The 25,365-nt window shown below is 43.0% G+C and overlaps 2 protein-coding genes and 1 long non-coding RNA gene across 4 annotated transcripts in view; 1 reads left to right on the top strand and 2 right to left on the bottom strand.

Annotated features, from left to right (window-relative positions):
- The window catches only part of LOC106573486 (uncharacterized), a 30,058-nt gene extending 22,819 nt beyond the window's left edge, over positions 1 to 7,239 (bottom strand). Inside the window, exon 1 of the long non-coding RNA XR_001321356.2 lies at positions 7,098 to 7,239. This is a non-coding gene — a long non-coding RNA (uncharacterized lncRNA). The remainder of the gene's footprint in view (positions 1 to 7,097) is intronic.
- Positions 7,240 to 7,420: 181 nt separating this feature from the next.
- idh2 (isocitrate dehydrogenase (NADP(+)) 2) lies at positions 7,421 to 16,091 on the top strand. Its single transcript, NM_001139724.1, has 11 exons — positions 7,421 to 7,573; positions 11,066 to 11,157; positions 11,917 to 12,082; positions 12,282 to 12,442; positions 12,524 to 12,667; positions 13,015 to 13,151; positions 14,450 to 14,601; positions 14,739 to 14,851; positions 15,159 to 15,256; positions 15,424 to 15,516; positions 15,699 to 16,091. Exons 1-11 carry the CDS (start codon positions 7,459 to 7,461, stop codon positions 15,781 to 15,783), a joined length of 1,356 nt encoding a protein of 451 aa, NP_001133196.1. The 5' UTR covers positions 7,421 to 7,458; the 3' UTR covers positions 15,784 to 16,091.
- Positions 16,092 to 16,143: 52 nt separating this feature from the next.
- Positions 16,144 to 24,986, bottom strand: LOC106573484 (zinc finger protein 710). Of its 2 annotated transcripts, none has more exons than XM_014148570.2 (5): positions 24,859 to 24,986; positions 21,097 to 22,629; positions 19,732 to 19,923; positions 19,467 to 19,641; positions 16,144 to 18,440 (listed from the first exon to the last, which is right to left on the bottom strand). In XM_014148570.2, the coding sequence occupies exons 1-5, from the start codon at positions 24,901 to 24,903 to the stop codon at positions 18,274 to 18,276; spliced, it is 2,112 nt and encodes a 703-aa protein (XP_014004045.1). In that variant the 5' UTR covers positions 24,904 to 24,986; the 3' UTR covers positions 16,144 to 18,273. The 2 variants fall into 2 exon arrangements, with proteins under 2 accessions (XP_014004045.1, XP_014004046.1); XM_014148571.2 differs by having other exon boundaries at positions 21,127 to 22,629.
- Positions 24,987 to 25,365: the final 379 nt, after the last annotated feature.

The following is a 25,365-nucleotide window of genomic DNA, read 5'->3' as shown; positions in this document are numbered from 1 at the left end:
GATAGGCCAACTGACATCATTTGAGTCAATTGGAGTTGTACCTGTGGATGTATTTCAAGGCCTACCTTCAAACTCAGTGCCTCTTTGCTTGACATCATGGGAAAATCAAAATAAATCAGACAAGACCTCAGAAAAAAAATTCAGGAAGGAGACACGTTCTGTCTCCAAGAGATGAACATACTTTGGTGCGAAAAGTGCAAATCAATCCCAGAACAACAGCAAAGGACCTTGTGAAGATGCTGGAGGAAACAGGTATAAAAGTATCTGTATCCACAGTAAAACGAGTCCTGTATCGACATAACCTGAAAGGCCGCTCAGCAAGGAAGAAGCCACTACTCCAAAACCTCCATAAAAAAAAAATACAGACTACGGTTTGCAACTGCACATGGGGACAAAGATCGTACTTTTTGGAGAATTGTCCTCTGGTCTGACGAAACAAAAATAGAACTGTTTGGCCATAATGACCATCGTTATGTTTGAAAGAAAAAGGGGGACGCTTGCAAGCCGAAGAACACCATCCCAACCGTGAAGCACAGGGGGGGCAGCATCATGCTGTGGGGGTGCTTTGCTGCAGGAGGGACTGGTGCACTTCACAAAATAGATGGCATCATGAGGATTGAAAATGATGTGGATATATTGAAGCAACATCAAGACATCAGTCAGGAAGTTAAAGCTTGGTCGCAAATGGGTCTTCCAAATGGACAATGACCCCAAGCATACTTCCAAAGTTGTGGCAAAATGGCTTAAGGACAACAAAGTCAAGGATTTGGAGTGGCCATCACAAAGCCTGACCTCAATCCTATAGAAAATGTGTAGGCAGAACTGAAAAAGCATGTGCGAGCAAGGAGGCCTACAAACCTGACTCAGTTCGAGCAGCTCTGTCAGGAGGAATTGGACAAAATTCACCCAACTTATTGTGGGAAGCTTGTGGAAGGCTACCCGAAACGTTTGACCCAAGTTAAACAATTTAAAGGCAATGCTACCAAATACTAATTGAGTGTATGTAAACTTCTGACCCACTGGCAATGTGATGAAAGAAATAAACGCTGAAATAAATCATTCTCTCTACTATTCTGACATTTCACATTCTTAAAATAAAGTGGTGATCCTAACTGACCTAAGACAGGGAATTTTTACAAGGATTAAATCTCAGGAATTGTGAAAAACTGAGTTTAAATGTATTTGGCTAAGGTGTATGTAAACTTCCGACTTCAACTGTATCATCATTAATTGAATTTAGACTTACAAATGACCAAACCCGGTCACAGGCTTGGATAACACTGGAGGCCCCTTTGTTCTCCACAGAGATGGGTAAAGCTGCTTTTAGTTTTTTTGCGCCCCTTTATGTGAAAAATATATATTTTGATTTGTTTAACACTTGTTTTGGTTACTACATGATTCCATATGTGTTATTTCATAGTTTAGATGTCTTCACTATTATTCTACAATGTAGAAAATAGTAAAAATAAAGAAAAACCATTGAATGAGTAGGTGTGTCCAAACTTTTGACTGGTACTGTATGTTTGATGTATTTATGCAGGGCTCATCTAAAAAAATTGAACCTAGTCTCAGTATGACTTCCCAGTTCATTGTTATTAATATTAGACAGTAGTTGCCTTATTATTCTTGTTTCTATGCATTTTCTTTCTAGGTTTGTTTAAGTTTTTTCATTTGGATACTTGAAAATTAGATGGTGCATCTCAAAAGACTTCATTGCGCAAAAACCTCAAATAAATAAATCGATTTTTTTATATATATTTTTAAACCTGTAATTGTAATAAGAGCGATCCCTGTCGGATGTCCAAAAAAAGTATTTTTTGCTTTACTGTAGTTCTGCATGTTATCAGTATTGTAACAGCTTCTGACTATAGAAGTAGCCTCTGATTCAATGGTGCACGCGTCTATTCAAAGTTATAAAACCTGTGGTTAATTCAACTAAAATATATTACCATCCCATACATACCAACTTTGTCAAAATACAGTAAAACTGTTTACCAATGTGATATAATGTGCAATCAGGAAGTACTGGAAGGTCACGGGAACAACTTGTTACAGAGCGGTCAGTGCTTTGGAATCCTTGGGATGTCCCTACCCTAAAATCAAACCCTAACCTTAGGCCCTACCCTTAGCCTAACCATAACCCTTACTTAAACCTAGTCTCAACCAGAAGTTAGGGTTTTCAGGGCAAATGGAAAGAGAGCATGTGACGTGACTTGCGCTTTGGACGTTAACAAGGCGACACTCCATATGAACTCCTCCTCCACATTTACTGGATTGGTTGAACAGTGCAGAAGAGAACCTCCTCAGACACTTTTTTTTCTTCACGTCAAAACCAGTATGTAGGGGGATCTAGTTTCAGGCATTTCTTTTAAGCCTTCAATGTTAGGTTACCCTAACCTTTTTTTATTTAACCTTTATTTAACTATGCAAGTCAGTTAAGAACAAATTCGTATTTACAATGGCACTAAACTCATATATAGTTCCATAAAAATGTTTTAACTGGTACCGGGGATCTTCAGATGTGTCTTCTGAGGCTTATGGGCATCCTAGAGCAACACAATCATACCTGTGAGAGTCTCCGCTTTCAATAGTGGTTATAATAGTTTGTAGGCCAAACCGTTCTGATGCTACAAACATTTTTGTGAGAAGAACGATTTTGGAGATTTTATGGATTTTTTTGTATTATGTTAATTCGATTTCCATGGTGGCGCAAACATTGTAGGCCAAGGGTTAAAGAATGATTCTCTAAAAAAAAAAAAAATCCCTTTGAAAACCTCATATGTGGCATTGATAGGAGTCAGTAAGAAACATTTATGCTAGTTTCAAAATTGGCTACAAAGTGTAAATAAGATAATCTTTGTCATAAATTCAGTCTTGTTTAGAAAAGAGTTAGTAACCTGAGTGTGTCACAACGAGTCAATTGTAGGTTGGGTTTGGATTACAATTATGGCAACAATTCATGCCCCATTTTGCCAAGCTTCATGTGGAAATCACCCCTCTGCCCACTTCGCTTCCCTTCATGTTTCATCTGCCGTTTGAGACTGAAAAGTCCAATACGTATTGACCATGCCTCCGGCTCTGGTTCGACAATGCATGCTTCTAACAGGATGCACAGCCAACTATAGTTTGCATGCACTGCTGAAGGACCCTGCCGTGCAGAATAGGTGGTTGGAGTTCGTTGGTCCCCAGTGGTGGTAAGTATACCGGTAACTAGACCATAGACTGCTGGTTATGTATCTGACATAATTTTTTGCTTAATGTCTACTTAAATGCATATAATGTCCAGGGCATAACCTAGCCTGGTGGAACCCGCCTGATCGCTGTGTTCACCATTCTATTGGACTTCACATTTTATGATATCTGAAGTGAAATAAAGGTGAACACATCGATCTGGTTGATTCCACCAGGCTAATCATAATAGACATTGATAATGTAATCAGTGCTCTATGTGTGTGTGTTTGTGTGTGACCGACCAGTATCTGAGCTGAGCTACGCTGCTATGCCCATCAATGAGGCTCTGGCAAAGGCCTCCCCTCCAGCCTCACCTCTTGTCTTGTCTTCTCACCAATGGTTGTTGATGGGAAGAACAGAATAAGGTAGGTTTAGTCTGACCTGTTCTAACTTCGACATAGTATCTGTTTGTGTGTCAGATATCACCTACTCTAACTGCAATTGGTAATAGAACAGCAACTACGTATGTGTGTATGTCTTCACAGATACCTACATTTGGGAGACTTGCAAGATGTGATAGAGTCCAGACTGACAGACGGGCTTGATGCTGATGTCTCAATGGAGCGAGCCCTTGCACTCAGCAATAAAATTATACAAGACATCTATAACTTTTTAGCATAACTTGTTACTATTGAATCAAATGGTAGTATCAAGGGTGGGGGGGTGGTATATGACACCATACAGGAAGGTATGACGACTGACATGTTTGGTAAGGTGGCCCGTCTGGAGGCGGCAAGGTAGCCCCAGCACCACCAGACAAAAAGTTGATAGGTACACTATCTCTATTGGCTGTGAATGACAATAAAAGATGAAAGACGGGTGTAATATTTGCACATTTTTATATTAGCAGAACACTGCTTCTACTATATTATGTGAAGGATGGTTTATTCTACATGGAACTTATACTTGAAAGTTGTCAAAACACTTTGTTTAGAATATCTATAGCAATTTCATTCTTCTCATATTACTCTTTAAGCTATCTTGCCATAACTGATTTGACAGAGAAATATCAGCTAGATTGGATAGCCAGCTTCAGCCATCACCAAGCTATGCTAGATAGCTGCGGTCAGCTTGGCTAAACACAAAGTCAGCGCAAACTTTAGCCTACACATAGAACTGACCATCTTGAGATGGTGAGTCAGTCAGGAGGGAAGAAGTCCTCAACTTCAAAACTTTGTTCTCGCCATAGCAAAGCTAGCTGTACTCACTACCTCGCTGTACTCACTACTGCATTTGTTTGTTGTGATTGCATGGCAAAGACACACCCACATCAAACTTCTCAGGATCCCTCAACCTTGATCCATCATCCTCTACATTCTTCACTGCCTCAGCATACGACACCTGTACTTCTCTGGCACTGGCCACCTCAACCTGCCTATTTCACACCAGACACTTCTGATCCCCAGTAATATCAGCACCCTTACAGTTGACACGCACAACTTGTTCACCCAAACAATACATTCCTCTGTCCCATGCACTCCTGCACACTCCTCACATCTAGGAATATCCCTCCTACACACTGCTATAACATGACCATAAGCATGGCACCTGAAACACCGTAGTGGTTTCGGCACAAAAGCGCTAACAGGATACCTGACATATCCTAACATGACTTTGTCAGCCAAAAGGCAGCGATCCCCTTTCTCCAAGAATGTCACTCCTACTGGGCCAGAATCATTGTTGTCATAACCATTGGGAAAAGACTCAGGGATCTTCACCACACCTGCCACCTCACTCATCAACTTCACTTTCTAAGCTATCGGAGCACACTTTGCACTGTTTGTACTAAGCGGAATCTTCCTTGACACACTGTTTCCCTTTGCACTCAGCTCCTCTCCTTCTTCCTTGCTTTCCCATCTCCGCTTCCGACCAAGAAACGGGGTCTCCATCTTTCCGGGCTGCTTCTCTCTCTTCATAACCGCCGGTCTCCAAAGACAATTATCATACATTTCTGACAACATACATGAAAATTGACCATGTCTCCATTTCCTCCTCTTAATGTTTTTAACTCGGCAAGTCAGTTATGAACAAATTCTTATTACGGCCTTACCCGGCCAAACCTGGACGACGCTGGGCCAATTGCACACCACCTTATGGGACTCCCAGTCACGACCGGATGTATAGCCTGGATTCGAGCCAGGGACTGCAGTGATGCCTTTTGCACTGAGATGCAGTGCCTAAGACCACTGCAACACTCCGGAGCCCTATTTCCGCCATCCTCGCAGATAACCCTTGTTTCAACACAATACATCTTCTGTTAGCTAACATGACAAAGCCATCCAGCTAGCCAGCCGCCATAATATCTCCAATCGAACAGCGGAATCATATTGGTATAAATTAATTGTATGGGTTGCCTATCATTTCATCTACAATATTCATCCAGCAGAGGTTGCTCTAGGCCCACTCAGGTTCTACAAATGCATTCATATTTTATTCCAGCGGGTGGGGCTGATAGAACAAATTGTCAGAGGATTTTTCAAAGACCTACAACTGTATAAAAACCACACTTAGGAGATAACATCTTTCTTGGGCCACATGTATGCAATGTGATTACTTATATATTGCCTATTGGGTGACATCTACACAAAAAGATTGCTAGATCGAATCCCCAAGCTGACAAGGTAAAAATCTGTCGTTCTGCCCCTGAACAAGGCAGTTAACCCACTGTTCCTGGCCGTCATTGTAAAAAAGCATTTGTTCTAAACTCACTTACCTAGTTAAAAATAACCTCTTTCACATGGAGAAACTTATCCTATAAGTGTAGAATGTCATGATTTTTTCTCTCTTACTGGTTTGTATTGTGATACAGTATGTTATGCTAGATTTAGATCATTTGAAATGTTTTTACATTTCACTAGGGTGTACTAGAGAGATGTGGGTAAACTGGACATTGTGTCATCTCTGAAGCAAGACCCGAATCTTGCATGCGCTGGCAATCTGTCACGAGACGAGAGACTACTATGTGTGCCATCCAGAACAGAAGGTGCCCTAAAGATATGTACCTGACCTTTGTACCGTAGGGCCTTTTGTTGGGTGATTCTTCATCTGTTAGACTATTTGAACTGTCATTGGTTGAACTGCATTCCAACTGTATTCCAAAACTGTTTACATTCCAAGGGTCCAAAGGTTGGGTGCTCACCCAAGTCATCACATTATGTCATAGCACTGACTCTCCTCTGACTGGCCTTTCATCTAGATCACTGTAATAGTGAAAATGAATGCAAACATCTTGTCCAGGTATCTAGAGGATAACCAACCACAAGCCCATTTATTCGGAAAATTGATACATTTGTGGCCTTCTGAGTTTCAAAGTGATGCAGTGTTTTTGTCCTTTAATGCTCCCTCTTCCTTGGGAGGTGACCTGGCTGCTCTGAGCTGAGGGGACTTTAATATGCTGTAAGCTTTGACTCCCACATGACTACACACTACCCATTCTTTCTCCCAGTATGGTAACCCACCCCAGCTAAAATTAGGGCCCTTCACTGCGATGACTGAGGATATGGAATGAGAGAGGATTGTTTCTGCTTCATAAACCAGTCCATACACCACCCATCTGGGCCTATCAACCCATAGCATATATAACCTACACTGAATTTGGACTACCAGCATAGTGCCTTTGCTCTTACTGCTGAGAATCAATTATACCTACATAAAGACATACTCATCTATTCACTTTATAATCTATTACATCTATACATGGCTGCATGGCTATTCACTCTATAATCTAGAATCTATTCGATCTATGCATGGCAGCATGTAACATTCTGCCTGTATGACGGTCCAGGCTTCTAACATCAAATCAAATTGTATTTGTCACATGCGCCGAATACAACAGGTGTAAACTTTACCGTGAAATGCGTACTTACGAGCTCTTTCCCAATGATGTTAAAAATAAGACATTTTTAAAATGATAACACAGGTGGAATAAAGACCACAAGAATGCGGCTATATACAGGGAGTACCATATCCCGTACCATACATCTCCATGAACGAAAATGAACTGGCCCTTATCTGGAGTCTAGACAGCAGTACTAAAATGAAACTGATAAACACTCTTCTGATTGGGGATGGTCAATTAGAAGTCCCTCCCTCCTCTATGACTTTTGACGTAGCGTCCAGCGTGTAGAGTGGGGAGGTGCTACGTCTATCGCAGTGCGCGGCATTTCATTTCGACCCTTCTTTGCTCGGAGTTTGTCGGATATCAGCTGCTAGTAATTTGGGCAAGCCATGGCTGGATACTTGAAGGTCCTCAGCTCTCTGTCTAGGTCGGCGGCCACTTTCTCCAAAAACCCCGCGGTACTCGCGCCAGCTACAACCTGCCAGAGTTTGCAACAGAGGAACTGTGAGTTTTGAGCAAAATGTCCGACCTTTAACATGGTTACATGATATTTTACAAAATCATACAGAAAGTGAATGTATAATGCCTATCGCACAACCCCCGTCAAATAACGTTGGCCTAGTCACTGTATGGAAGCTAGCCATAGACGGAAGAGGAAGCGAGACTTCTTATTCATTTTTTCTGGTTCGTATGTATGAACTAAGTAGACCAGACCCGGTTGCAATCGCATTGGTGGCTTAGTTAGTAGTCTAGCTTCCTCGCCGTTACTTTTAGCTAGGCTGCATCTTGCGCCACATTTGGCCCGTTTTGGATTGTTTGTTGGTGAAGTAACTGTTGCTACCATAATGAAATATTCGTCAGTTCGCTAAATTATCCCATTAATGCAGAGTCCCACATTTGCTCGGTGAATGGAACTAGGTAACGTTAGTTAGTCACAAAATGAACTCTCCTCGCAAAGTCAGCTGCCTTCCCTAGAAACCGCTAGCGAGGGGGAAGACAAGAGGGTCGAGGGAAATGTCTTTGTCTGCGTCACTCTTTATTGGCCATAAAAATAAATCACATTTGCTTTGGCCTAAAAAGTAGAGTGAATGTACATACTGTTAAATAAATCAGCCTATCTCAAGATGAGTTAAAAATACTCTAAATATTTGAATCTAAAATGTGACTATTCGCCACGCAACCAAACCAATTGAAACGAAGACCCCAAGCCACCTGCCCATGCCAATCATGCATGTGAACTGTGTAAACACGCTGTAGAAGTGTCAAGCAATTAGAAATATTGAATATGCATTGATACAATTGTTTCCAGTTTTCAAAAGTTAACACCTCCATTGTTTGAGCGCTAGCTACTTTTTTTGCTAAGAAACTTTACACAAGGTCAGCCTATAGTGGGACACTCTGCAATGGCTGCCACAAGTGTTCAATGGCCATCAAATCCTATTTTTTGCAGCAGCATAACAAAATCATGTCTGAACTGTGGAGTCGATCTAGGAAGCAGTTTTACACGCACTGGAAAAATAAATCTGACCCTCTTTGTCCTCCTATATAACCTTCCAGATTAACTTTCAAATTAGAAAGTCCAAAGTATGGTATTTAGGCTAGCTGTTTTGTTAGATAGCTATAAGGCCTATAATGCCCTGCCCCCTCTATTTGACTTTGAAGCACTGTATAAAGTAGCAGGTCAATTGAAGGGCAGTTTGTCTTCCCCTGTCTGCACATTCTACAGTCAGCTGTCTCTGAATTATGATCCTGATTTTTCACCTGATTGCAGAAGTCACTGATTTCTTTGTATAGGGTTATGTGAGGATTCAATCAAATTGATGGGCTCTAGATAGTGTGTCGCTTTAACAGGACCAAAGCCTTGAAACTATCTATCCAGTCACACAACCTTGTTGTGGTAGTAAGGACAGATGTTAAAAAATAATCATAATTTAAACACTGATCATGGATGGAAAACGTTTTCAAAATATGGGGTATTTTTTTCGGGTCGTTGTATTTTGGTGTGACATTATTTTACCTCATGTCTTAGGACCAATGCTTTTTTGCCTGGTCATGCAATACAGATCATTGGTCTGATTTGTATTGATTCAATTGACATGTAGATCAAATTTAATGATCTATTTTTGTTTTATTTGATATAAGACGTTAGTTTAAAAGTTGAGTGATATAAATAATACAGAAAATGGAGTCATAGAAATTTTTGTAGTGCCACATGTTTTGGTCATCTTTTTGTACCATACACAATCCCTTCGAATCAATCACTACTTCATTTGCTAATTGAATGCGTCTTGAAGAGTAGCCAAGTGCAGTTATGAGCAGATTACTAAAATGTAGGCCCTATGTTTTAAAATGACCATAAACATAATCGTAACAGATTTTAACTAGCAGAATATGCATAGCAAAGGTGTGTTGACCTTCAAAAGGTTCAGCTGTCACTACAGATTCCACTTTGTTGTTAGAAACTGCATATAATCAGTGTTACATAATCACCGTTCACCCATCCCCCTACAGACTGACGTCTGCAGTGAATCTGATCTATACTGCTTTTGCAGACAGATTTAGGGTGTTCTGTAATTCAGCCAAAATCATCAGCTTTAAAAAATGAGTGAGTTTATTTTTTATTTTTACAGGGACAGTGCACATTAATCAACGTTTCAGTAAAAGTGACGGTTTTAGCCAGCCGGCTTATTTTTATATATATATATCTATCTCTACCCATTATGCATTGCAGCAAGACACAGATGGGTGGTAAATCTGTCTCATTCAGGCTTCACCCGGTGTCTGTATGCTTTTCACACCTGGCAAACTTGTGCTCAAAACACATCTTCTGAGTTCTGCTCCATGTTCACTACAGTATTATAAAGGATAGCCTAATCCTTGGCTATTGTGGTGGCTCTTCACGCAAAGTAAACTATTGTCTCTCAATGGATGAAGCTAACAGGCTTGCGGGAGAAAGGAATAGGCGAAGCAGTCAGTGTATATACCCAGATCTTTGCTTGCGGGCAAGGTTAGTCTATATGGGCCTTGTTTTACTCAATCTCTTTTGCTGCCAGGGTTTGTTAATGTCCAACTGAGTTGTGAGTAGGTTGTTTTGACAGGTGCATAGTTGCAGTAAAGGTCTCATGTTCGTGTGTATACTTGGTATAAAGGTTGTCATACAGCATAGATCCACGTGATGGTGTTATTTCATCATTCTGCTGGATACCGCCATTTTGTTTCTCCTTAAGTATAAACACTATTCTTGGACGTCATGGGGAGCAGTGGAAGCATAGCCTTGGCAGGAACGTTAGAAAGTCACTTGATTCCCTGCACTTCCACTCTGTCTCCACTGCATGGTCTAGCTGGGAGAGTGGGTGAGGGCCTGCCTTCTCCCAGGGCCACTAAAGGGCAGAGCAGTGTGGGAGCAGAGACTTGTTTTACTAGATAATTGGACTACTAGTCTGGGTGAATCAAAGGGCAAGATGCATGGCAGCTACAGATGAATGAAAATATAAATGTCTTGCTGTCAATATTCTGTATGTATGGGCATGAAGAAAGCTGAATATGTTACAGTCCATGGAGAGATGAAACCATGAAGTGTAAATGACAGTGCAGTCTCTTTGTAGGATGAGGTGACTTTGATCACATGACTCCCCTAATTTAGAACCAACTGTTTCTTGAACCCTCACAAACGGCATGAGCCTATTCAGGGAACAATTCCCGAGACCTTTAGACGCTGTAGAGGCTATTCATAGAGACCATGTCAAAGAAAATATTCCAGTATGTAGTATTGGTTCTCATAGTTCTTCGGGGGCCATGTTGCAGTCAAACCGCTGTATTATTTTTATATATAATTGTATGTGGTAATAAGCTATAATCAGTGACTGGTTGCTCAGCAGTTTTTGTACTTAAAACACGCCAACGTTGGCTAACGTGCTTCTTACTAATGTGTGTAGGTCAGAATTGTGATGACAGGCAGTTTCCATTTAATGCACTGTTTATTTTTATTTTGGCCAGATGGGGACAAGCGCATCAAGGTGTCCCAGCCTGTGGTGGAGATGGATGGAGATGAGATGACCAGGATCATCTGGGAGTTCATCAAAGAGAAGGTGCTGAACTTGGAGGAGGGGAGGGGGACGACAGTGGCCTGTCAGCCCCAGGGAAGGCCTGCTCTGACCTAGTCTATTTTCACACAACTGACTGATGCATAGATTCAGAGTGAATGAGTGTGTATGTACCTGAGTGCAGGGAGATTGTCTGTATGATGTGGGAGGAGGGTTTTTTGTAAGGTGTGTCACCCACTGGCTACTCGCCTCTGGAGAGAGCAGATGGTGCGTTGGCTCAGTCTGAACATGGAGATTCATAGGATTAAAAAACATTACTATTTTTCTGACAAACGATGTTAAATGTGTTTTGTCCCCCACGTAAAACAATATGGGTTCACACTACACATGAATGAGGATTCGGTTATTACATCTGTCAATAGATATGGTGCGATCTATATTGCATTAAGTCATAGTATTTTTAAAGATTGTTCTTGTAAATATTGACTTGACGTCTTACTGTTTTTTTATTTAACCTTTAACTAGGCAAGTCAGTTAAGAACAAATTCTTATTTACGATGACTGTCTAGACTGGACGACACTGGGCCAATTGTGCTGTGTCCTGTGGGACTCCCAATTACGTCTGGTTGTGATACAGCCTGGAATTTCGACCCTTATGTGCTTGGACTGGGGTGCGTCCATTGACTAAAGCACGTCCATTCTAAGTTCACTGACATAAACACTGTCTGAAATCCTGTAGAGCAGTTGACAATGTAAAGAAAGAATGGGTTCTTATTCCTCTGTCACTATGTTCTGCTTTTCCAGCTCATCCTCTCCAATGTGGATGTGGAGCTGAAGTACTACGACCTGGGTCTGCCATACCGTGACCAGACTGACGACCAGGTCACCATCGACTCTGCAATCGCCACCCAGAAGTACCATGTTGCTGTTAAATGTGCCACCATCACTCCTGACGAACAACGAGTAGAAGGTGTTTGAATAGCATATAAGCAGTGTTTTTATAGTTTTGCTATAAATGTTTAATTCCCTCTCCAAATGCTCCCTTTAAGGGTCACTTGGCTTAGAAAGCAATCACACATTGCACTATTTTTGTAGTTAAACCGACAATAGGAACCTATGGTTGGTGTTTTAAATGTTGCTGTTTTGTGAGAACTGTGGTTTACCATCAGAGTTCAAACTGAAAAAGATGTGGAAGAGCCCCAACGGAACCATCAGGAACATCCTGGGTGGCACAGTCTTCCGTGAGCCAATCATCTGCAAGAACATTCCCAGGCTTGTTCCAGGTTGGACACAGCCCATCACCATTGGCAGACATGCCTTTGGTGACCAGGTCAGTTCCTTCTAAATTGGAGATATTTTAATATTTTTTTATCTTCATTATGTTATTTGTAACCGATCCATTGTTTTACAGTACAGAGCAACAGACTTTGTTGTCAGCCAACCAGGCACATTCAAGATGGTCTTCTCTCCTACTGATGGGAGCAAAGGCCAGGAGTGGGAGGTCTACAAGTTCCCCGGAGGTGGCTGTGGAATGGGCATGTACAACACAGATGAGGTGAGTTCAGCACTGTGGTTTGTTTTGCCAACTAGATAAAAATTTGTCAGACTTTATTTTGCCACAGATTTCTCCATTCATGAAATTATAGCAGTAGTGAATAGAGTGAGTTGGCCTCCTGTAAACATGCCTTAACTGTTTGTTTACCATCACAAGCAGGATTCTGTTTGATTTTATGCCGTCAGAGGTCATGTGGCAGACTTTCAACTTGTCTAGTGGAAATGGAAGTGAGAATTGGGGGCTAGTTGAGGGTTAAGAGATAAAAGAGGTTAACAACCTTCTACTGCTGCTCATATGACCTGCACACTACGTTAGTGGAGCCCTTTGTACACTTTCTATTCCATCAGTCTATTTCAGGCTTTGCACATAGCTGCTTCCAGTACGCCATTGGCAAGAAGTGGCCCCTCTATCTGAGCACCAAGAACACCATTCTCAAAGCTTATGATGGCAGATTCAAGGACATCTTTGAGGAAATCTACCAGGCGTTAGTATTTGTTGCTTTTTATGATCTCATTAGACTCAACATGTATTGGGCAGTGGTCCTGGAGAATGATTGGTTGAAACAGCATTCCAGACCTGTGTATATAAAACAATTGGGCAGTGAAATACCAGTACCTCAGCCATGCACACTTTATTAACTGAAGTCTAATATTGGGTTTCTAGCATATTGGCCATTATAAACTGGGTGGTTCGAGCTCTGAATGCTGATTGGCTAAAAGCAGTGGTATATCAGACTGTATACCACGGGTATGACCTAACATTTGTTTTTACTGCTCTACTTATGTTGGTGACCAGTTTATAATAGCAATAAGGCACCTCGGGGCTATGTGCTATAGAGCCCCACAGTGGAGGTGTTATAATGCTCTATTTACTCAGATTCTAAAATGCTAATTGGCATCAGTAGACGTCATGCAAAACTACAAATCCCTGCGAGCTCCTGCATGTCATCTTTAGCTGACACCTTTGCTCATGGGTTTTGTGTCAATTTAAAACTTGCACAACAGTTCACAGAATTACTACATTTAACTATATAATGTTAGCTAATCTAGAGATTCTTACTTTTGTCTCGATTCGGCGGTCTCGTCCAAATCGTCATGGAATTTGTAGTTCTTTATGATAGCCACATTAGCAGCTAATTAGCATTTCATTTGGGGGGGGTGGAAATGCAGGCGACTATATTGAAAAGTCACATTGTCCTAGATTGACATGGTTATCAAACATCACGCCAGGGTAAGCCTACACGACACCCAGCCCTTATTTTAAGTGTTTCTAAAATTCCCTATGGGGAAAAATGAATGGTGGAAAGACCATTGGAACCATTTCCCTGTTTGACCTCTAGGTTTTATGGGTATTATGACTCATACTGTGGTACTCTATATACCGTGGCTAAGGGCTGTATCCAAGCACTCCGCGTTGCGTCGTGCGAAAGAACATCCCTTAGCTGTGGTATATTGGCTATATACCACACCCCCTCGGGTTTTATTGCTTAAATATACGCCTTAGGGCTGTTCTTAGCCACAACGTGAAGCAGATTGCCTGGATACAGCCCTTAGCTGTGGTATATTGACCATATAACACAAAACCCCAAGGTGCCTTACTGCTATTATAAACTGGTTGCCAACATAAATATAACAGTAAACAAGTAGTTTTGTGCCATACCAAGGGGTATATTGTTTGTTATACACCCAGCTGGAATGCTGCTTCAGCATCCAGGACCTAAACTACCCAGGTTAGAATGTTTAATGCAGTGCTCTCACACTACCATGTGTTTTGTGTCCATAGGAACTACAAGCCAGAGTTTGACAAGCTGAAGATCTGGTATGAGCACAGGCTCATTGATGACATGGTTGCCCAGGTGCTGAAGTCCGATGGTGCCTTCGTGTGGGCCTGCAAGAACTACGATGGGGACGTACAGTCTGACATCCTGGCTCAGGGTGAGGGATTAGGAACACCTCCGTTTAATTTCAAATGGAATAGAGATGATGATCCAAATGTTGAGTACAGTAGAGATTGGATTAAGAGAGTCCTATAACAGACTATGGGCGACGGTCATACTGTTTGGGCTCCATAGGTTTCGGCTCTCTGGGTCTGATGACGTCAGTGCTGGTATGTCCAGATGGTAAGACCATTGAGGCTGAGGCAGCCCACGGCACAGTGACCAGACACTACCGCGAGCACCAGAAGGTTAGACTCATTCTAACTTCCATTACAGCCCTAGATTCATATTTAGAGAAACATAAATCATGTTCCGTGGTGTGTACAACAGTCAAATTAGTGGCTCTATTTGAATGTCTGTTTGATTTATGTATGAATAGTGCCATCTTGTGGTGGACAATATGCTGCCAGAATGACGTCATAGGGTGAAAGAAATGATCCATCAACATGGGATTATTGGAGTCATGTTGTCCATGCTTTTACATAATCTGTAAAGTATCTGTATTTCCATTGGTAAACTGTAACCTAACTTTACCCCTTCTGTATCCACCTTTAGGGAAACCCAACCAGCACCAACCCCATTGCCAGCATCTTTGCCTGGACCAGAGGGCTTGAGCATCGGGGTAAACTTGATGGGAACCCTGACCTGATCAAGTAAGAAATGAATGCAGCTTGTCATTTTTTTTAAACTAATATTATCACTAACTATATAATGGTGTACTGCTATTCCATTAGTGTTTGCCAGGCAAATGGCAAAGTGTTTTTATATTCACAAGCCAATTGTTGTGCCCATTACTGAATCTTGTGTATTTGACCTGCAGGTTCGCCCTGACTCTGGAGAAGGTATGTGTGGAGACCGTTGAGAGTGGTGTTATGACTAAGGACCTCGCCGGTTGCATTCACGGACTTTCCAAGTGAGCTCCTTACTATTGTGTTGACCAAATTCTTGATCTAACATGTTTATTAATGCATGGATTGTATTATAATCATGGGGGGAGTCATATTCCCCTATAGGAAGTTTGTATGATTCTCAGGGACCGGGACAGGGTCCTGACTATGAGGACTGAGTAACTTGTGTTCTGATCTGTGATTGCAGATGCAAGCTGAATGTACACTACGTCAACACTGAGGATTTCCTGGATGCCATCAAGAACAACCTGGACAAAGCCCTGGGCAAATGAAGGATTTAAATTTAGAGTACAGCTAGCCTGCAAATGACAAATGTCATTCTGTTTTTGTATCTTATTTTTAATTTAGGTCAAGATAGCCACATGTGTATTGTCTGAAGGAAGAAGTCATCTGTAGAGCATTATTCAGTGTACCAGATTAGGTCCTTCTTCTATTCAGAGCTCTGTTGTTCCATCTAGCACTCCTTCTTTCCCATGTCTCCGAGGTTATATTTTTATGTGAAGTACTGTATTATACCTTGGAAGAAACTTGAAGGCCATGTCAAGAATATTTGCTAATAAATCTTCCTTGTTGGATCTTATGCTTGTATTCTGCCTCCATTTTAATCTTATAAGATAAAAGGTGCACACTGATTTAAAGTTTTAAAATAAATTTATTATTTTACAGTATTGTCTGGAACACATTTTTAAATTTCTATCAACAGCATATTTCCACACCAATGTGTAACACAGAAAGCCATTCAAGTTCCAGATGTTTTTTTCCATTTGTTTCATCACGAGACATTTGTTTTTTCCCCCACAAAAATGAGCATTTTGTATATTAAGCGCACTATCAACATTGTGTATGGATACCATAATGGTGTTACAACAAATGGCTGCTTCAGACAAGAGACCATGTCCGTGGCAAATCTACCCAATAGTCACAAACTGAACCTTCCCCCTACTCAGACTGGCAGGTACTACAACAGCCCTATGCCTTACTTTGAGACTGCGTAACTGCAATATTGTATACTACATCTCTCAATTTATATAGGCCTATGTATGCAGCAATTCAGCTTTTAGCTGCAAATGTGTACAATTCAAAATAAACCTTGCATATATACCTAGTTTGCAGGTTGTTTTAAAGCGAAGCACAGGGGGAAACGATATAGGGAATTTCCCAAGTCATTTTCTGCTCGGTCCGTGGTCCTGTCACATGTTGGGAGGTTGTCGTTCATCACTTTAGACCAGTGTGTAGCATGATGGATGGCACAGTCCTGGAGACACAAGGGCACTTTATTTCTGTCTAAAGTTTTTTAGGACAGATCCTGTTGCGATTCACCCATCAAAACCACAATGAGTATGCAGGGGCTGTGTTTGCGTTTGAGAAATGTTGCAGTCAGTTCCATGAAGGCTTGCATGGGGCATGAATTGTGAAGGATCCTAAAAAGAAAACTGTGCTAGTGTCTTCTCAGTGGTAATCGTTTGGAAAAATCTACTGGGGGGAGCATGAAGCCTAAAAAGTAATTGCATGAAGTCTGCTATTGGGGGATGTGAAATCGAATGTCCCAGCTCTACAAAGCAGAGAGTGGGTGCCACTAGACTGCTATTGTCCTCAGCTGTAGGGTTTGGCAATGTGGCCCAACATTGGTCAGATTCTTTGGCACATGGTGGCTACATCAGAAGGGCAATTTGAACATATTTTATTTTGCTTTTAACTCACTTAAAGATGTGGGCTGCATCAATACAATTATTTAACTCGGGATCAATAACAAAAATGTCTGCCAATGCAGAAACTTCAAATCAAGCTGGTAACATGGGTCCATGAAGTGATGACATGCGCAGAACCAGCCAACTCGAGTCTGAATGACACTGGCCGAATGATTCTTTCTGCATATTTCAAATACGACAGAATATGAAATGAACATCCTATGTTATCTAAACCTAGAACTGTAGTTGAAACTACTCACAGTATAAATGTAAAACAGAAGTAAATAAAAATAAAAGTTGGTTGGCTAACCATCATGAGAACTGCTTGAACGGTATCAGCTTTGGTAAGTGACATGAACAGAGGACACATTTACTTGACTGGCTTGTATGCATCGTTGTTTATGTTAATAAAAGCAATAATACTCAGCTGTATTCTAATTTACCCACACAGACTTACTGGGGGATGGCTCTGAATGAGTAAGTGCATTTTACTATCACATTTTAGTAATTTAGCAGACACTCTTGTCCAGAGCGATTTACAGTAGTGAGCAACTTACAGTAGTGAGTGATTACATTTTCGTACTGGTCCCCCGTGGGAATTGATCCCATAATCCTGGTGTTGCAAGTACCGTACTCTACCAACTGAGCCACGTCTGTACTGTATGGGTGTTTCCCTACAAAGTGTGCTTACAGAGTTAGGCCACCTCTGGGGATGTATGTTGAGTATGTCTCTCCCAGAGGTTTAGATGATGGTTTATTTTCAGATATGACCCCTTTTTCCTGTGAACACTATATTTATCAATCACAATGTTGTGGCAGCTAGAGCTGAAGTCACATTTCAGCACAAAACAAACAGACCGATGAGAAATCTACAATCCCAAATTACCTGTCTCTCACTCCCAATGAATGCCAGAGCGAGAGAGCAGATTCCAGTGTATACGAATGGGCAGACTCCACCACTTTAAATCATGCCTTTACAGTGAGTAAAAGCTCATCACATTGCTGTCAGCTGCTAGTGGCACTAACTTCCTTTATTAGTTTACATTTCTACTCAATATGGGGTCTTTTAATCATTCATGCAGTTTTGTAGCGCCCTGCACCCTTGGCGTAGCTGCTATAATACTCAATTTCAGACAGTTTAGCGATGCCTGGTGTGTTGTTACTGGCCAGGTTCTCTCGTTCGCTGAATTCAAAGTTGTCTTCATCATAGTCCTCCTGGTTCTCTATGTCAGGGGGGGCTTCTGAGGAAGGAAACACACAGAAACACACATGAGCCCATCCTGTCCACACACACACACACACACACACACACACACACACACACACACACACACACACACACACACACACACACACACACAAACATACAAGCCCATCCTGTCCACACACACACACACACACACACACACACACACACACACACACACACACACACACACACACACACAAGCCCATCCTGTCCACACAACCACACACACCCACACACACACACACAGAGGACAGTACAGTCCTCCCCTGCCTCCCTATCCCTCTCTATCGATAGAGACAGGCATGTCTAGTCCAAGCAATTCTATATTTGCGAAACACAGAGGGAGGGGAGCGGCAGAGAAGCACCAAAACACTTGTCAGTAGATTACATACATGCTGAGTTAAAGTACATTAAGGGCAGACTGACTAAAAACACAATGAAACACGGAGCCCAATGAAATTTCTAGTGTATCTGAGACATAAACATTCTGTACCAAGAAACAAAAATCACATAACTGAATTAGCTCATTCAAGATCAAATCATAACTAACAAGGTACATAACTGAATTAGCTAATTCAAGATCAAATCATAACTAACAAGGTACATAACTGAATTAGCTAATTCAAGATCAAATCCTAACTAACAAGGTACATAACTGAATTAGCTAATTCAAGATCAAATCCTAACTAACAAGGTACATAACTGAATTAGCTAATTCAAGATCAAATCCTAACTAACAAGGTACATATCTGAATTAGCTAATTCAAGATCAAATCATAACTAACAAGGTGCATAACTGAATTAGCTAATTCAAGATCAAATCCTAACTAACAAGGTGCATAACTGAATTAGCTCATTCAAGATCAAATCATAACTAACAAGGTACATAACTGAATTAGCTAATTCAAGATCAAATCATAACTAACAAGGTACATAACTGAATTAGCTAATTCAAGATCAAATCCTAACTAACAAGGTACATAACTGAAGGATAGTATCAATGAATAATGTTAGTCACCTTGTCCGTCTGGTGAAGCATCCAGGATGCCGTGTTTGACCTTCATGTGTCGGCTCAGATTGCCCTTCAGGTTGAACTTGCTGGAGCAGTAAGGACACTTGAAGGGCTTGCTGCCAGCGTGGAGGTGCATGTGGCCCAGGAGGTTGTACATTCTGTTGAAAGATTTGCCACACACCTGGAACACAAGAGAACAACACTCAATCTCAACACTCTGGAAACAGTGGAACTCAGACCCATGCTGTCTATAGAGACCTACTCTTCTTACCTTGCATTTGAAAGGCTTGACAGGCAGGTGGACGATCATGTGTGTTTTGAGGGTCTGTTTCTGGACGAAGGTCTTGAAGCAGACGTGACACTGGAAGGGCCTGATGCTGGCATGGATCAGCATGTGCCTCTTGAGGTTAGCAGAGAGGGTGAACTCCCGGGCACACACATCACATTTGAATTCCTTCATACTCTGGGAAAATAAAGAGGATTGGCTCTTTAATTCATTTGGTTGAATAAAGTTGGTTTTATTGTTGATAAACAGCAAGTTACGGTTTGAACAGCAAGTTACACGTTGAAATTAACACTAAGATTGGTGGTTGTTATAGTCATTTATCAGACGATCAAGCTTTCACACAAAAACACACAGACATTATAGGTCAAGAGGTGTAACTGCCGTAGGGTAGATGTGAAATCCTTGCATAATGGCTGCAACTTGATACATACACGTTAGCACCACCAAGTGTTGGCTCTCTAAGCTTGTGATACTCTCACAATATGGAGAGGTGCATGATTAGTATTGAAAAGCATGTTAAAACATTAACATGAATGTTTGGATACACCTACATTCTGATGAACGCTAAAAATAAATGAAATTGTTTGTGACAATATGTGTAAGCCAAAATTTAAGTAAATACTCTGTTAATGTGACACTACAATTTCTCTGACTGAGGCTCTAGGCCTAGGATGAATCAGTGTAGAGATCGGAGCAGTGGAGGCTGCTGAGGGGAGGACGGCTCATAATAATGGCTGGAACGAAGCTAATGGAATGGCATCAAACCTTGTGTTTGATACCATTCCACTTATTCCACTCCAGCCATTACCACGGGCCCGTCCTCCCCAATTAAGGTGCCACCAACCTCCTGTGGATCAAAGCATAGACTGTAGCATCAGGCATGAAGGGTGGTATGTGTTTGTATGACAACTCACAGCACAAAGCACATGCTGGAGTAGGTCAGACCAAACACAGCAAACCAAGCATTTTGAAGGTTATGTTTACACTGCAACTGCTTCAGGCAATAGGAATGATCTACCATTAAGTATTTTGATATATCTCTGAGTTCACCTAACCCTGTCTGTCTCTGCCTGTTAATTAATTCAAGTTACTGGGAATTCATAGAAACAGCTCAGAGAGTGTTGTTCAGTGAGCAGCATGCTATGGATCTTTTCTCAGGGTTTATCGCATCAATCAAGAAATGTGTGATTCATTAGAAGCGGAGATCTTGATGACCTTCTAGAGCTGGTGTGACCCCTGGGTGACCCTGTGAGAGCCTGGACTACTCTGATACTCTGAGCTGGAGTTAGAACAGGGGTTGGTACAGAATAATGTAATATATGGAAAATCAAGTCAGTGGGGGTTTAGTACCTGGTCGGCGAGGGCCTGTGGTGTCAGTACCTTGTGAGTGAGGGAATGCTGCTTGAGGTGATGGATCTGGACAAACTCCATTCCACACTCTGGGCAGACGTAGGGCCTTACGTTCTGGTGCTTCATGAGGTGGTTCTGCAGCTGGCTGCGGTAGGCAAAGGACTTGTTGCACTCAGTGCACTGGTAGGTGGTGGGGCCCTGGTGACTGGTCTGGTGGCGCTTCAGGTAGGCGTGGGTGGGGAACTCCATGGCGCACTGGGAACACACATGGCAGTGGCCGTTTTCGTGTTTGTTCTCGTGGGACCGGAGCTCGCTGGGGTAGGCGAAGCCTCGGCCACAGAAGCGGCAGCTGTAGGGCTTGACGTCCGAGTGCTGCAGCATGTGCCTCTTCAGGTGGCTGGTCTGGGTGAAGGCCTTCTTACACACGGTGCACTTGTGTGGCCGGGTGCCCTGGTGGGTGAGCAGGTGGGTCTGGAGGTGGCTGGGCTGCTTGAACAGCTTTCCGCAGTGCAGGCACTCATGGGGCTTAATGCCGTTGTGGCCCAGGATGTGGGTGACCAGGTTGTACTTGGAGGTATAAGACTTCTCACACATGCGGCACTTCCATCTCTTCAGGCCCTCTCCCACATCCACGCAGTAGGACTCATCTATCTGGACGTTGACGTCCAGCCGGTCGATCTGCATGCGCCTGGCTATCCCCTCAGCGTCTGCAGCCCACAACATGCCCTGGCTGCTCTCGTCATAGTCCCCCACGGCCATGTCAGCAGACTCATAGGCCACCTCGCTGGACTCAAAGTAGCGGTTCATGACGGGACTGGGACTGTCTCCCCTGTCTCCTCCAGTCTTGAGGTTCAACACTCCTTCTTCCTCCTCAGCTACCTCCCCTTCTTGTCCCTCTCCTCCTCCCTCCCTCCTCTCCTCTGGCCCCTGCTCTGGCCGTGCGTCTGTCTGGGTCTGACTGGACGTCTCTCTCACACACACAGCACAGTTACCACAGCTCTGCTCCTCCTTCAGAGGCCCTCTGTGAGTGGCTGGCTCATCTGTCTTGCCTGGGCTGCTACGGCTCTTCACCATGTGGATGCAGGACGGAGGGGTGTCAGACTCTCCCCGCTCCCCTTTGACCTGAGTCTGTATGTTGGGGACTCTGTGAGGGGGCTCCCCTGGCGCTCCTCCTTCACTCCTGGGTCTCCTGGTCCTCCCTCTGGGTCCGGGGCGCCTCCTCTCACTGCTGTGGGGCTCCGACTCCCCTACAGGCTCAGCCAGGTAGTCCCCGTTGGCCCCAATCAGCTGGTCAGCGTACTCATACTCCATGCCCTCTGGAGTAGGAGGGGTCCTGCCATAGTCCCTGTGCTCGCCCATGTAGAAGCCATTGGGAGCGATGGTGGCTCCAAATATCTCATTCTGGGAGATAAGGCCCAGGACAGCAGCCTGGGCCAGTGACAGCACCACCACGGGTTCTGTCTGTGTTCCTGCATCCACCTGGCCCTCCACCACCTTGGGGTAGCACCGCACCAGACGGCCACTCTCCTCCTCCTAACAGAGAACACACACACAATACTGATCAGGTCAGCACACAGCAGCAGACCACACCACACAAAGACATGTATTCAACATTGTGAGATTGCTTTATAATATACTGCCATTGTATAAGTCACATATTGCTTAAGTACAAGGACTGACTGTCAGATCTCTCTAAGTGATACGTATTCCTAAGAAATCAATGGTAGGTGTGTGTGGTGGGAATAATGATTGATAGTTCATAAGATCCCTGAAGTGGTCTGACACATTTGTTTTTTATGCAACTCCCTACAGCCTGCTAAAGACAGTCAGCTGCATTCTGACAACGTCTTGCTTCTTTGCTCTGAATCCAGCAGAGAACATTAGATGGAGGAGATAAGGCAGATCGGTACTCGAGCCCCGTTTCCTTCCTTGACAGCCTTTAAAATCATAAGGAACACAAATGGGATGCAGGCCTAACCAGGAAGTGGACTTCCGTGGCCTGTCCACAGAGCTTCCTGTGGAGTCCAGAGTGGCCCTGGCCAGGCTGACCATACTGGGTTCATCATCACTGGGCTGGAGGTTGGGGCTATCTATCAGTCCCATTCATGAGGAGCAAGCCTAGCCGTCTGCCTTGCACTGCTAATAGTAGGCTAACACCAAACACATGGTCTCCTCTCACAGTTCACCTCCACTGCCACAGGGCTTCCGTTACAAGGTGGTACATGACATACTCAGTTATAACCATGACAGAAATATGATTGAGAGGACAACTGATTAAGTATGCAATACTTATACATAAGAGTATTGTTATGGTATACACCAAAAAGCAGCATTATGGTCTACAAATGATTGTGTTTGCCCTCTAGATGATTGAAAAGGCAAAACAGAGTGGAACTAGAAGAAGGCTAAATGCTGGCACAACCAAGCTCCAGCTCCATAATAAATGACAGGTCCCTAGTGTACCCCAATACCTTCAGGTAATTCCCTTCAAACCTGGTGTAATGATGGGAAAATACATGAGATAGACCCTAGCCTCTTTATACACCTTAGTCTAGGACCCTCAAACTCAACTCTGGAACTCGTAGCCAGTTCCACTGCATTTTTTCATTGTTCCCCTCTAATCAGGATCTGATTTAGATCTAGGACACCAGGTGGGTGCAATTAATTATCAGGTAAAATAGAAAACCAGAAGGCTCCGGACTTCGTAAGGTAAGAGTTGAGTACCCCTGGTCTAGGACATACACTACAACAGATTATGAGCTGCTATCTTTCATAATACAATACTGAGGAAAGAGACAGAGAGGGGATGGAGACAGAAAAAAAGGAGGAAGAGAAAGGAGGGAAAGAGGGAAGAGTGGGGGGGTAGACCTGGATGCCCTGGTAACCACATAATTTATAATTACTCCTTTTAAAGTAGTCAGACAGAGACAGACTTTGTGTTTGTGAGAGGAACACAGAGAGTGAGGTGTGTATCTCTCTTTCTGTGTGTGTGTGTGTGTGTGTGTGTGTGTGTGTGTGTGTGTGTGTGTGTGTGTGTGTGTGTGTGTGTGTGTGTGTGTGTGTGTGTGTGTGTGTGTGTGTGAGAGAGAGAGAGAGAGAAAGTAGGAAAGGGAGGAAAAGAAAGAGAAAGCGAGATGTGGGCAGGGGAGGAGTGGAGGGAGAGGGAGCGAAATGAGATGCAGAGGCTGAAAGATAAAGAAAGGGGGGGAGGGGAAGGGAGAGATTGAGTGAGCATGTGAGAGAGATGGGGAGAGGGAGAGAAAGGAAAAGGAGAGGGAGGGGTGTGGGAGGAGTGAGAGAGACAGAGAGACAGAGTGAGTGGTGAGTGAGTGAGAGAAAGGAGGGGAGGTAGAGAGGGGGAAGGAAGGAGAAAAGCACGACAAAATGAAAGGCAGGCAAAATGAAAGACAAAAAGACAAATGACAGAGAAACAGAAAGGCAAGATAGTAATTGCAAGTCTATACTTCTACATTTGAAGTTGTATGTGAAAGAAGGTTTAAGACACAATATCAAACAATCAGAACAATATGAATACAGCTTAGCAGAGGTGTGACAGAGACAGAGAGGAGAGAATAGTTAGTAGTCTAGTCTGGTGGTCTACTCTTAGCTGTAAAATATGTTCTTGCTGCAGTACTGTATAAATGTAGAAAAGTAATCTCCTTTGACTTAGAGAGAGACAGTGTAACCACCTTTAAATCAACATACAACAACCCCACTGAACTAGTATTGTAATCACGGTCTCAGTTTAGGCTAACAACTCACCACATTGTTCCTGGTGTGATGTTTGAGGTGTTTCAGGGATCTCATCCTTCAGGAGAACTGAGTGGAGTAAAAAAAATCCGGCTCCTATTTATATCTGTGGGAGAGTGGGGCGGTCCCACGACTCATCCTCCTCCTACTGTTGCTGTTATCAGAACTGACTGTGCCTGCCTGCCCCCCCCCCACACACACACACACCATTTCTTTCTTTCTCCCTCCCTCCCTCCCTCCCTCCCTCCCTCCCTCCCTCCCTCCCTCCCTCCCTCCCAGAGCTCACTTCTCTTTATCTCTCTCCCCCTCTCCTTTTTCTTTCTCTTCCTAGTCTCTCTCTCTCTCTCTTTCACTCACACAGACACACCGACAAACACACGCACATACAGCGCACACATTTTATCTCTCTTTCTCACACACAATTCAGCATGACCCTTCAACAGACGTTTGTCTTTAAGGCACACAGAAACCCAAGCCTATCTTCTCTTTATCACACTCATACTTTGCATTTCCTTTAGC

Source organism: Salmo salar, chromosome ssa16 (genome assembly GCF_905237065.1).
Source record: "Salmo salar chromosome ssa16, Ssal_v3.1, whole genome shotgun sequence".
In the NCBI taxonomy this organism is placed as follows: Eukaryota; Metazoa; Chordata; class Actinopteri; order Salmoniformes; family Salmonidae; genus Salmo; species Salmo salar.
This window is presented reverse-complemented; position numbering and strand designations above follow the sequence as displayed.